General features: G+C 47.4%; 1 protein-coding gene across 1 annotated transcript in view; it reads right to left on the bottom strand.

The window, feature by feature from the left end:
- IQCA1 (IQ motif containing with AAA domain 1) overlaps positions 1-12,880 on the bottom strand; it is a 140,142-nt gene extending 127,262 nt beyond the window's left edge. Inside the window, 2 exon segments of the mRNA XM_056856864.1 lie at positions 6,413-6,740; positions 12,867-12,880. Coding sequence (XP_056712842.1) covers positions 6,413-6,740; positions 12,867-12,877 — 339 coding nt within the window. The 5' untranslated portion in view covers positions 12,878-12,880.
- Between the last annotated feature and the right edge of the window lie 454 nt (positions 12,881-13,334).

The following is a 13,334-nucleotide window of genomic DNA, read 5'->3' as shown; positions in this document are numbered from 1 at the left end:
AAGAGAGCGTCTGACACTCTTAGGTGTTTAGTCCGGTCAATGTATGTATGAAGAGCCCTTCTAAGATCTAGGGTATGCCAAGTTCTTTCCCTTGGGGTTTTTGGTTTTGGACAGAATGAGGGTAGAACGATGTCCTGATCCCTATGAAATCGGGAGTTGACCTTCGGTATAAAGGAAGGGTCAGGAACAAGGACTACCTTGTCCTTGTGAAATGTGCAAAGACCTGGCCTAACCGATAGGGCTCCCAGCTCAGAAACTCTTCTAGCTGATGTTACAGCTGTCAAAAATAGAGTTTTCATTCTTAATAGATTTAATGAGATGTTCCTTAAGGGTTCAAATGGATGTTGAGTAAGGGCTGTTAGAACAGTATGTAAACTCCAGGTAGGAAATCTATGCTTAGCTGGAGGTGAGAGTAGAGTAAGTCCCCTCAGAAAGGCTTTAATATGGGGATGTTTGGTCAGTGGATAACCTGATATTGTTGGGACAATGGTAGCAATCGCCGCTAGTTGGCGACGCAGAGTTGCTGGAGCTAGACTCTGTTGTCGTCCATCCTGTAGGAAGGTCAGGATGTTGGATATGGTGGGTTTGATTGGATTAAGGTGTTTTCTTTGACACCACCTCACAAAGGCCTTCCACGTGGTGTTATATATCCGTTTTGTAGAAGGCCTTCGGGCAGCAAGAATGGTTTCTGTTATGTCTGTGTCATAACCCAACTTCAGCAGGCGACTCCTCTCAATACCCAGGCGGTCAGTCTGTACCAGCCTGGGTCTGGGTGAAGGATCGGGCCCTGGTGGAGGAGATCTGGTCGAAGTGGAAGCGTCCAAGGTTCGGCGATGGACATCTCTATCAGAGATGGAAACCAAGGGCGAAGCGGCCAGTAAGGTGCCACCAGAATGACTGTGGCTTGAAGGAGGTTGATTCGTCTGAGGACTCTGGGAAGAAGAGGGAAAGGAGGGAAGGCATAAAGAAGACCCGATGGCCAGGGTGCCGTGAGGGCATCTGTCTGCTCTGCTCCCACTTGGATGTACCTGGAGAAATACCTTGGAAGTTGATGATTCTTGCTCGATGCAAAGAGATCCACTAAGGGCATGCCGCAATGTGTTATCAGAAGATGAAAAACGTCCTTGTTCAGGCTCCACTCGGCCTCGCTGAGTTCTTGTCTGCTGAGCCAATCTGCGTCGACGTTGAGGACTCCCTGAATGTGCTCCGCTGTGATGGAGTAGAGATTTGTCTCCGCCCAGGACAGGATTTTTAGGGCCTCCTTGTGTAAAATGGAGGACCGGGAGCCCCCCTGTTTGTTCAGGTGAGCTTTGGCGGAGACATTGTCCGTTCTCACCAGTAGGTCTGACCCGGTCAGTTGATGTTTGAAGTGCAGGAGGGCATGATAAATTGCACGGATCTCTAGGGCGCTGATGTTCATTCGCCTTTCCTGAGGTGACCATGAGCCCTGTGCTGGTTGACCCTGGAAGGTGGCACCCCAGCCCGATAGAGAAGCGTCCGTGAATAGCTGCAACGGCGTTTGTCGTATGTAGTGGACCCCTTTCTGGAGGTTTTGAGATATGGTCCACCACTTGAGGCTGCGTCTTGTCGTGGCAGAGAGGAAGATAGACTTGTTTTTCTTTATCAGGATATCCTTCTGATAAGATTTGAGAAACCACTGGAGAGGTCTGGAGTGCAGGCGCGCCCATTGAACAGCCGGAATGCATGAGATCATTAGGCCCTGCAACTTGGCCATGGTCATGAGGCGGACTGTGGAAGCTTTCATAGTTTTCTTCGCAAGATTGCAGATCTTGCGGATCTTGTCGGGTGGAAGAACCAGAGAGTTGTCGATGGTGTTGATGTACACCCCTAGATGGCGAAGATGTTGAGTGGGAGTAAGATGGCTTTTCTTCAGGTTGATTAGAAAGCCGTGGTTGTCTAACAGCTTGAGCACGATGTCTGTGTGTTGGATGCTTTGTGCCCTGGACGATGAACAAATCAAAATGTCGTCGAGGTATGGGTGGATCCTTACGCCTTCCTGACGCGCTAGGGCTACCAAGGTCACCAGGACCTTGGTGAAGACCCGTGGGGCTGAACCTAGACCGAAGGGGAGAGCTCTGAATTGTAAGTGATGACCGTTGTGTAGGAACCTGAGGAAGCGTCGGTGATCTGGGTGAATGGAGATGTGAAGGTAGGCCTCGGTTAAGTCCACGGAGGTCAAGAAGTCTCCTGGTCTTAAGGCCTCTGCTATGGAGTGAAGAGTCTCCATCCTGAAGCGTCGGTAAGTGACATGTTTGTTGAGGTATTTCAGATTGAGGATGGCCCGCCATCCCCCGTCTCTTTTTGGCACAGTAAAGAAGACGGAATATATGCCCGACGATTGTTCCGAGGGGACCACATATTCTATGGCCTCTATCTCTAATAGATGTTGGATGGCAGCCAGGGTTCTGAGCTTCTTGTCTGGTTGGCGAGAAACAGGAGACACTACTAGACGATCTCGTGGTCTTTTGCAGAATTGAATTCGATAGCCGTAGATGACAGTTTGTAACACCCAATGGTCTGTATGGATAGTTGACCATTGGTTGTGAAAGAGGCTGAGTCTGCCCCCCACTGGTTGTTGTCTGGCGTCACTGTCTTGGTTGACGAAAGGGCTTGTCGCCTCTGTCACCTTGGAAATTCTGGGATCTGGAGGAATTTTTAGGAAATCGCCCTCCCCTACGAAAGGATCCCCTTCCGTAATTCCATTGGCCTCTTTTCTGTTCTGGTCTGTAACGTGAGTATGGATGGTAGGGACGAAAGGAGGTAGGGTTAGAGTTCACCTTAGAGTCCTTACGAAGGCTTCTGGGCAAGTATTTCTTTTTATCCTTTGATTCCACTAATATGCCTTCCAACTTCTCCCCAAATAATTTCTTTCCCTCGTAGGGATACCCCATTAAAACTGCTTTAGACCTATGTTCAGTTTGCCATGGGCGCAGCCAGAGTGCTCGCCTGGCAGCTGTTGCGGTAGCTAGGGCCCGAGCTGAGAAACACATGGTATCCAGTGTAGAGTCAGCCAGGAAGGAGACTGCCTTAAGAATTCTAGAAACTCCTTCCATAGCGCTTCTATCTTCTTCTGGAATCAATTTAGCTAGCTTTCTGGTCCAGACAATAGCCGCTCTGGACACCAAGGCGGATGTGATGGAGGAGTTAATGGCTAATGCTGAGGCTTCGTGAGCTTTTTTACATGCCAGTTCCGTCTTTCTGTCTGCAGGGTCCTTTATGGACACTAAGCCTTCCTCTGTGACTGTGTCAGAGGTATGTAGTGCAGTGATGGGGCTTTCCACTAGGGGGATCTTTAACAGATCAGCAGCATTACTAGCTACGTTATATAGTTTCTTGGTAGACTGAGTGAACTGTTTTCCCCCCATGGGCTTATCCCATTCCCCTTTTAACAAAGACAAGAAATAATCAGGTACAGGTACCACCTTATCAGTAATAGTATAGGAGTGAAAGAACTCTTTTGCCCCTTTCTTTTTCTCTTGAGAAGGAGTAGGGTCATCAGAAAGATCTAATGCAGCCAAGACCTTTGTTAAAAATGGCTGAAATTCTTCAGCCTCAAAAAGTCTAGTTTGTTTAGTTTGTTTGGGGGAAGGGTCTTCTCCTTCAGAGGAGAACTCGCCCTCCTCTCTATCAGAGGCTTCGTTATCAGAGGAGAATGGCGATGTCTCTTGCCTTGCTAATTGGGGCTGAGAAGAAGAGGTAGCCTTTAAGGCTGCCTTAGTAGGCCAGCCGCCTTTCCCCTGCAAAGAATGTGGGCCAGTCTGTTGTCCCCCGCCCGATTGATCATTCCCCCGGGGAGCGTGGAAGTCCCGACTGGGTTCTTGCAAGCTGGCAAGTGAAGGAGCTGGGGAGGAGAGCTGCACGGCTCTTAGACCCTCCGTGAATGCGTCCTTAATTAAAGACGCTAGCTCCGCTCTGAGGAGGGCAATTTCGCCCGCGGCCGACTGGGGGGGAAGGGGAGGGGGGAGTACATTACCAGCATCAGGCGAACTCGGACCGGGAATTTGCAGAGGCGAGACGCCTACGGCCAGATCCATGGGTTGTGCGCTCGTAGAGGGGATAGCGGCCGAAACCGCTGTATTTCCCCGGCCGTTCCCGGTTCCGGAGGTTGAGAGCTCGCCTTTAGCGGGGTTACCCGCGGTCGATAAGCAGGCGCGAGCGGCGGACAGGAGGCGTTTAGCGCTTCCCTGCCGAGAGGAGCCCCTCTTACGTTTGCTCGTCGCCTTCTTTGCTTTGCCTTTGAAATCACCGGGGTGATTGTTTAAAGGCGGATCCCGAGCGTCTGGCATAGCCTGGAGTAGGCCCGGGTCCAAGTCCCCCTCAGAAATAAAATTATCGGGACGGTCGGTCGCCATTTTGTTTTGGCGGGAAGGAAAACTCTTACCCTGCCCTGCCTCAGAAGACAGATTAGAGACAGAGTAAAGATAGAGGATAGGAGGTTTTTTTTTTTTTTTTTTTTTGATAGACTAAGGTAGGATAGGAATAAGAAAAGGGTAGGAAAAATAAGTTGTTCTATAGCTCGGAGTAGAGAGCTGTGAGTACACTGCTCTCCCGGAGCGAGGCAGGAACAAGACTGAATAGAGCAGGGGGCGTTCCCTCCAGGGATAGGCAGTTAAAAAATTTTAGGTCCTGCCTCCCGGAACAAGAGGAAGAGGAAACACCCACTCTGAAGATGGCCTCCTCTCCCAGAGCGAGAAGAAGATAAAGATATGGATCTAGAAGCCTGAGGCTTGACGGGGAAGTGTCAGCTTCAAGCTGTTTCTGTGTGCTTATTAAGCACAGGACAGAGCTACATGCCCATTCTCCCCACACGCAACAGTGATGGCTTTAGTCAGTCTGTGAAGACCTCTTGCTGTAGGTTGGATAGGCTTTTTGCATGCCCCTGGCTGCCAGGGCTTAGAAAATACACTCATATGAATACCTGGGCGCCAACAGGCATTGGCAAAGGTTTCCAAATAAAGGGTTGAGAAAACAAGTAAGTGAATGGAAAATGCTCAGTGAGTGGCAGTGCTCAGATTACAGGGGAGCGGAGCAGAAGGGTCCAAGCCCCTTTTGGAATAATGCGACTAGGAAATAGGCTTGGAATTTGCAGGGCTTGCAGTGTGAATTTAAAGATTTTATTAAGGACCCCCTAAATTTCCCTACATATTTCAAGCACTGGAAAAAAAGGGCTGCTGTCTTTCTCCCACTTATCTCTGTAAGTTTCTGTTTAAAAATGGCACCTTTCATTTTTTATTGCTCCTTGCTTTCATGGGTCTTTTCTTAGAAGCCAAAATGTAAAAAGGCATTATAGTCCTAAGTGGTCCCTCATCAATCCTTTCTCTACCGATCAACCTTCCTTGGGGCAGATAAGTGAGCTTTATCACCTTGATTAAATTTCTGAAGTAACGCATTTTTCTCTTTTTAAGACTGCAGTCACCGCTATGACAAAACCTGAGGTCCCCAAAGTGAAAAGACATTCCTTTTCTGTTTTTATTTACTTACTTCATTTATACCCTCCTTTTCTCTCCAATGGGGACCCAACACAGCTTACAATATTCTCCTGGTCTCCATTTTATCCTCACAACAAACCTGTGGGGTTGGTGAAGCTGACGGAGTATGACTCTCCAAGCTTCTGTGGCAGAGTGGGGATTTGAACCCAGGGCTCCCAGCTTCTAGTCCGACACTCTAACCCAGGGGTGGGGAACCCTTTTTCTGCCAAGGATCATTTAGATATTTATAACATCATTAGCGGACCACACAAAATTATCAATTTAAAAATTAGCCTGCTATATTTGGTCAAACATTTAGCCAAGAGGCACGACCAGAGACGGCTCCGAGTGTCTGCCATGTAGAGCGACTTGCTTTTGAGCTCTGCTGTCCCCAACTGGGCCCAAAAGATTCAGGCAGGGCAGCATCCTTCTGAGCTAGAGAACTGCCAGGACCCACGAAGGGCCAGACCAAATGATTTCGCAGGCTTTATACGCTCCCTGGGCCTGACGTTCCCCACCCCTGCATCACATTTGTAAGCTGCCTTGGGCTACATAGGGAAGGTGGCACTATATAGGTGACAGCGAGAGTATATGGGAAAGATATAAATTTTACAAATAAAATTTAAGATTGGTTGCAGAACCTGCGTGAACTAATGCAATGAAGAGAGGGAATGGAATGAAATCACTCCCTTCCTCTACCATCCACAGTCATATGGATCATTCCAGCACACTAATAGTGGAAACCTCAGAACATGCATGGTATGTTTTCACTGCTGACGGTTCTGCTGCCAGTGGTCATAGTTCAATATGGGAGCAAAGTGGCATTACTATGCTTTGGCATTTACATACATTGCATTGGGAGATGGAGCAGAAAACCAGGATTATCTTGTGGAATTTTTTTTTAAAGTTAAAAATATACTTACAGGAGCCAGTTTAAGATCCTGCAAGATGTCGTCAAAGTAATGAAATTCCGAGTACTCCAGCTCTACCATTTCATTCTTCAGCTCCAGAATACGGCCCATCACTCCATCCAGCACCTGGCGGATAATTAAACGCTTTTGCGGGTGAACTATCTGGTCGTAAGCGGCCTCCAGATTGCGAAATATTTGCACGTACTTGATGTAGAAAGTGCCGAGCATCTGAAACACTAGAAGGCGGTCTTTGGTGGGCTTTTGGGACTTCTCTTCCATCTCCCTCTGCAGCAGGCAATTGAGGGACAGCTGGGCTTCTGCCCATATTTTATTGTAAGTGCTGATTGGAAGAAAAGAAACAGGGGAAGAAAGCGTTAAATAGCATGCAACTATGTCCTCGGTTTGTATGCCCAGGGTTATTAAATAATACATTTCTCACAACTATTACTTTTTTAATGATTCTTTTCAAAATGCAGCACTACAACAAAAGATTAAAATGGCGTGGAACTTAATTACCTATATTTTTTTGTTATCCTTACTCCTAAAGTCACTCAGAGAAGAATTCAGCTAAGAATTAATTAGAAATTAAATTTGAACGTTTTCTGAGAACATTGTATTGGGGTGTGTAATGTCTTGCCCTGACTTGGGACAAGTGTCAGCCCTGGTTAATATTTGAATGGGAAACCACCAAGGAAGTCTAGGGCCACTAAACGGAGGCAGCCGATGGCAAACTACCTGTTTGTTTCTTGCCTTGAACACTGTATAGGGTCGCCATAAGTTGGCTAAACTTGACGGCCCTTTCCACCATGCAATGTCTTAGTGGGAAAAAAAATCAGACTGTTCCAGAGTCGTACTGATGTTTAAATAGAATGAGCATAAAATTGTTAGAATTAAAAATACTAATGAAGTCCCGTATTTTAATAGAAACAATTGTTTTAAATACTAGATTGATAGGGCATCTCAAAATAATTGTCACCTGTGTTACATGCATTAGGGTTACCATTTTTTTAAACCATTCCCTACTCTTCAGCCCTTAACAGCAGCTTGATCTTTAGAGATCTGCAGCTGGCAAAAGCTTGTATTCAGGCTAAGAAAAGTTTCATCCACTGACCGCACTACTATTAAACGCACATAAGCAGGTAAAGTCATTTTTTCCCCCACAGCAAAGATCTGGTCTGCTAGTGTAACTTGTATTTGTTGATAAATTTTATTCTGCTTTTCCAAATTTGTTCCACAAAACTAACAATAAACAAATTTAAAATTATAGTAAAACAAAACTCCATAATAAAACCAAGGAGACCCTCCATATGCACATCTTAGCTCACAACAACCCTGTGAGGTAGGTTAGGCTGAGAGTGTGCGAAGCTTCCATGGCAGAGTGGTGATTCAAACCTGGGTCTCCCAGATTCTAGTCCAGCACTATAACCATTACATTTAGTTACAAGCCAGTGGGATAGAGATATCAGTAGGAACAGAGTTAATATTATTTTCCATTAGTATTCTCCACATTGACAGCTGCTATAAGTTTAAATTACAATAAAGATAAAATTGAATGAGTATTATAGATATATCCAGTAATATAAAACTGAGTAAATCCCATTCTAGTTTCAATATAAAAATCTATTCTGAGTACACCTGGATGATTGGTAGCTGGGAAATTCCTGTAACTATAAAAATCAGAAAAGAGAGAAGGAACAGAAACATAATGTTTGAAAGGGAAATAATGCATTGCAAAAAATAAAGAGAGTAAAACTAAATGTCAGTAAGGCAAACGTAGTTCAACAAAATGCCTTTTAAAGAGATTATATTTCCCAAAGAGACTTCCCTAACAAAACCTTCCGTATTATTCAAAGTGTGTTTATCCCTGAAGAAAAGATAAACACTGCATGCTCACATGTGACAACATTTTCTTTTTTCTTCCTTGGACGCAAGAGTTTAACAAAGTGAAAGATGCTAACAGCATATTGAGAGGATATTAACGACTTAAGTTTCCAGATCCTGACTGCAATTTCATTACACTTGATGCTTCCTGTCAATTTCAATGACTTGCGATTGAGGCTTCCTGAGAATTTAATAATGTGTTAGTTAACACAACGATGGCTTCCCTGTAATTGCTTAGTAGGTGGCACAAAAGGGGGTCTAAGGTCCTTCTGACATGTCTGTGCATGTCAGTTTTGTCCTATTCAGAAGGGATAGCCTATGTAAACTGACCTATGCATTTGCACTTCTTTCAAAGGATTTTACTATTGTAAGTCAATGAACAGCCCGATGGTTTTCCTTAAATATTACAGATTTAATAATTTCACCCAGATATTGTCATCTAATTTTAAAAAATTAGGCTTACAATTTAAGCCTATTCTAGACTTTAACATAAATATTTAGCTTAAGGTCAACATATCCTGCATTATACAATTTGACATTGATGTCATTTTACTGTCTCCATTTTACACAGGCTACATTTACATTGAACAATATATTTACTTATTTAAAACATTTATATGCCGCTTCTTCAGAGACCTATTCAAGGTGGCTCACAAAAGAAAACAAGATTAAATCATAAAAACTTAAAAGTAAACCATTAAGAACCCAGTCCGTAAAAACCCAGTGCAAAAATGTGTGTTTAAAAACCTGTAACATAAAAAACATCAAGCAGCCTAAGAAATTCCTCACAAAAGTCCTCAGGCAAGAAGCAGATTGTAAAAACAATTTAAAAGATCAAAGCCCTAGTTAAAATATATCAGCCTGTGGATATAATCATTTTTTCTCCCATATAACATTCTAATTTTAACAGAATAGATACAATATGAAATTGTTAACTAAACATAGGCTGTTTTTATAGCACAGTTACAGCCCCCAAAACTACCTGAATGAGCACATTCTATATGCATCCCTTTATGCCTAGGGCAAGGAAAGAATTGATATATGGTCCTTCGATTCCTTCAAATTTAGAAAGTGGTCCATCAAGCAGGTAACAAACTGGAGGAACCAGAAGAACTCTCCTGTTCCCACATCATGAACACACGAAGCTGCCTTATACTGAACCAGCCTAATGGTCCATCAAAGTCAGTATTGTCTACTCAGACTGGCAGCAGCTCTCCAGGGTTTCAGGTAAAGGACTTTCACACCACCCTAGCACCTGATCCTTTTACTTGGAGATGCTGGGGATTGAACCTGGGACCTTCTGCATGCCAAGCAGATGCTCTACCACTAGGCCACAGCCTTTCCCCCCTAAATGGACAACCTTTAGTCCTTCCTGGGATCTGAAGGACGTTTTGCTCTGCTAGGCAGAGATGTGAGGATCCAGAAAATTTGGGCGAGGAACTTTGTTTCCCGTCTCCCCACTCCCCAGATTTTTTCAACTTCTCCAATGGAAAAACTGGGAAATTTGGGGGATCACTGACAGAGACACTTATGAAATTTTTCTTTTAAATGAGTGAAACGCTTTTTAAGACAAGGTTTTGCTGACTGCAAATATATAGAAAGAGAAAGTCTGAGGCCTTAAAAAAACTCTATTTGAAAAAACTGATAATTTGGGGGAACACTGAAAAAATATCTCTTTTGGAACGAGCGGAATGTAAAAAGATAGCAAGGGCACAGCACTTTGTAAAAAAAAAAATTAAGACATTTATACTTTTAAATTCCAAAAACATGCCAATTAGTACAACTTTATATACTGAGTTGGAGCTGTGGAGTCTGATCTGGAGAACCGGGTTTGATTCCCCACTCCTCCACATGAGTGGCAGAGGCTAATCTGGTGAACTTGGTTGGTTTCCCCACTCCTACACACAAAGCCAGCTGAGTGACCTTGGGCAAGTCACTCTCTCTCAGCCTCACTTACCTCACAGGGTGTCTGTTGTGGGGAGGGGAAGGAGATTATAAGCTGGTTTGTCTCTCCCTTAAGTGACAGAGAAAGTCGGCATATAAAAACCAACTCTTCTTCTTAATAAGTGGTTAATTTTATGTTTAAGCAGCAAAATAGGTTTAGCTTTGATAATACCTTGGCTAAGAGAGCTAACTTCACCAGGGGAAGTCACCAGTTCAAACTTTAATGGAGCCGTTCTCGCTCAGTCAGCCCCCATCTGCAATATGGAGATAATAATTCTGGCCTACCCAATGGGGCAATGGTAAGGATACAGGATAAATAATTATAAGGAATCTGAAGCTCAAAGTGCTACACGTAGGCTAAGCAGGTCCAGGAAGGTGTACTGGTTAGAGAGCTGAAGAAGTGAGCTGTGACTCACGAAAGCTCACACCTTGCCAGGAATTTTGTCAGTCTTTAAGGTAGAAGAGTTGGTTTTTATATGCTGACTTTCTCTGCTACTTAAGGGAGAATCAAACTGGATTACAGTCACCTTCCCTTCCCGACAACAGAAACCCTGTGAGGTAGGCGAGACTGAGAGTGACTCCCCCAAGGTCAACCAGCTGGCTTCATGTGTAGGAGTGGGGAAACAAATTCATTTCACCAGATTAGCCTCCGCTGCTCATGTGGAGGAGGGGAATCAAACCTGGTTCTCCAGATCAGAGTCCACAGCTCCAAACCGCTCTTAACCACACCACACTGGTGCTACTGGACTCTTGCTCTTTTCTACTGCTACAGACAGACTAACACAGCTACCTATCATGATCTACCTTCATGGTTACAGAGCATAAAGGAAGAGTCCAGGGTGCTCTGCTGAAGGACCTTCTAGCAGAAGTCTAGGTATACCCATCAGAAGCAGCCAATGGCCATGCTGTTGATACACAATATGGGCGATGCACGAAAGGGTGCTAGAAGTGACCTGTGGCTCATGAGAGCTCACACCCTGCCAGAAATGTTGTTAGTCTTTACGGTGCTAGAGGATTTTTGCTCTTTTCTACTGCTACGGACAGACTAACATGGCTACCTATCGAGACAGATCACAATGGGTAGCTGTGGTAGCCTGTCACTAGCAGTAGAAAAGAGCAAGAGTCCAGTACCACCTTAAAGACTAACAATATGTCTGGCAGGATGTGAGCTTTCGGGAGCCACAGTTCACTACTTCAGCTCATATCCTGCCAGAAATTCTGTTAATCTTTAAGGTGCTTCTGGACTCTTGCTCTTTTCTACGGCTACCCATCGTGATCTATCTCCATGGTTAGAGAGCCTAATGATGGTCCGGGTTTGAGTCCCCACTCTGCCACGATGGAGCTGGCTGGCTTGGCCTGACCTAGAATCACAGAGTTGGAAGGGACCCCCAGGGTCATCTAGTCCAACCCCCTGCACAATGCAGGAAACTCACAACTACCTCCCCTCCACACCCCAGTGACCCCTACTCCATGCCCAGGAGATGGCCAAGATGCCCTCCCTCTCATCATCTGCCTAAGGTCATAGACCCATCCTTGCAGGATTGTTGTGAGGAGAAAGTGGTGGAGGAGGGAGAGAAGTAGGGTTGCCAGGTCCCTCTTTGCCACCAGTGAGAGAAGCCAGCGGCCAGATACATCCTTGCAGGGTTGTTGTGAGGAGAAAGAGGAGGGAGGGAAGGAAGGAGAAGCCTGCGGCCAGACACGTCCTTGCAGGGTTGTTGTGAGGAGGAAGAGGAGGGAGGGAAGGAAGGAGAAGCCTGCGGCCAGACATGTCCTTGCAGGGTTGTTGTGAGGAGAAAGTGGTGGAGGAGGGAGAGAAGTAGGGTTGCCAGGTCCCTTTTTGCCACCAGCGAGAAAGAAGCCTGTGGCCAGACCCGTCCTTGCAGGGTTGTTGTGAGGAGAAAGAGGAGGAGGGAGAGAAGTAGGGTTGCCAGGTCCCTTTGCCACCAGCGAGAGAGAAGCCAGCGGCCAGACCCGTCCTTGCAGGGTTGTTGTGAGGAGGAAGAGGAGGGAGTGAAGGAAGGAGAAGCCTGTGGCCAGACAAGTCCTTGCAGGGTTGTTGTGAGGAGGAAGAGGAGGAGGTAGAGAAGTAGGGTTGCCAGGTCCCTTTGCCACCAGCGAGAGAGAAGCCAGCGGCCAGACCCGTCCTTGCAGGGTTGTTGTGAGGAGGAAGAGGAGGGAGTGAAGGAAGGAGAAGCCTGTGGCCAGACACGTCCTTGCAGGGTTGTTGTGAGGAGGAAGAGGAGGGAGGGAGAAGCCTGTGGCCAGACCCGTCCTTGCAGGGTTGTTGTGAGGAGAAAGAGGAGGAGGGAGAGAAGTAGGGTTGCCAGGTCCCTCTTTGCCACCAGCGAGAGAGAAGCCAGCGGCCAGACCCGTCCTTGCAGGGTTGTTGTGAGGAGGAAGAGGAGGGAGTGAAGGAAGGAGAAGCCTGCGGCCAGACCCGTCCTCGCAGGGTTGTTGTGAGGAGGGAGTGGAGGGAGGCCTGCACGCCGCCTTGCGCCCTCCCCGCAGCGAGGAAACCAAACCGCCGCCGGCGGAGGAGCCCCGCCCGAAGCCTGCGGCCCAGCGACGGCTTCTCTCTTCCCAGCCTTCCCCCCCCCCGCCCCACGCACCCCGGCCATGTCCGCCTCGTCGGCCGACTTACTTGTGGGACATGGCGCTGCCTGCCTGCGCTCCTCGGCGCTCCTGCTCCCGGAGAGCGGGGCGAGGGGGGCCGGGCCGCTGGCCCCGAGGGGGCGAGAAACACAACACCCCCCACCCACACACACACACACACACGCCGGGCCCCTTCCCCTCAGGCCGGGCTGCGCGGGGAAGGCCGCCCCTCTCCGGCTCCCCTCCCTCCTCGGCGGCCCTGTGCGGCGGAGGGGAGGCGGCGCCTCCCCGGCAGCTCCTTAGCAACTGGACGCCGGGCCTGAGGCGCCCCGGCTGCTCCCTCTGCCGGGCGGTTGCTACGCGCGGAGGAGGCGGCGAGGCCCCGGGCTCGCGCCGCCGGGAGGAGGAGCCCCCCCCCCCGCCAACTGCCGAAAGGCCAACTGCCCCCTGGGCTAGGGCCGGGTTTGGGGGTCGGCCTTGCTCGCGGGCTTCCTAGAGGCACCTGGCGGGCCGCTGT

The sequence above is a fragment of the Euleptes europaea genome, chromosome 10, assembly GCF_029931775.1.
Source record: "Euleptes europaea isolate rEulEur1 chromosome 10, rEulEur1.hap1, whole genome shotgun sequence".
In the NCBI taxonomy this organism is placed as follows: domain Eukaryota; kingdom Metazoa; phylum Chordata; class Lepidosauria; order Squamata; family Sphaerodactylidae; genus Euleptes; species Euleptes europaea.
Note: the sequence above shows the minus strand (reverse complement) of the source record. Positions and strands in the feature narration are given on the sequence as shown.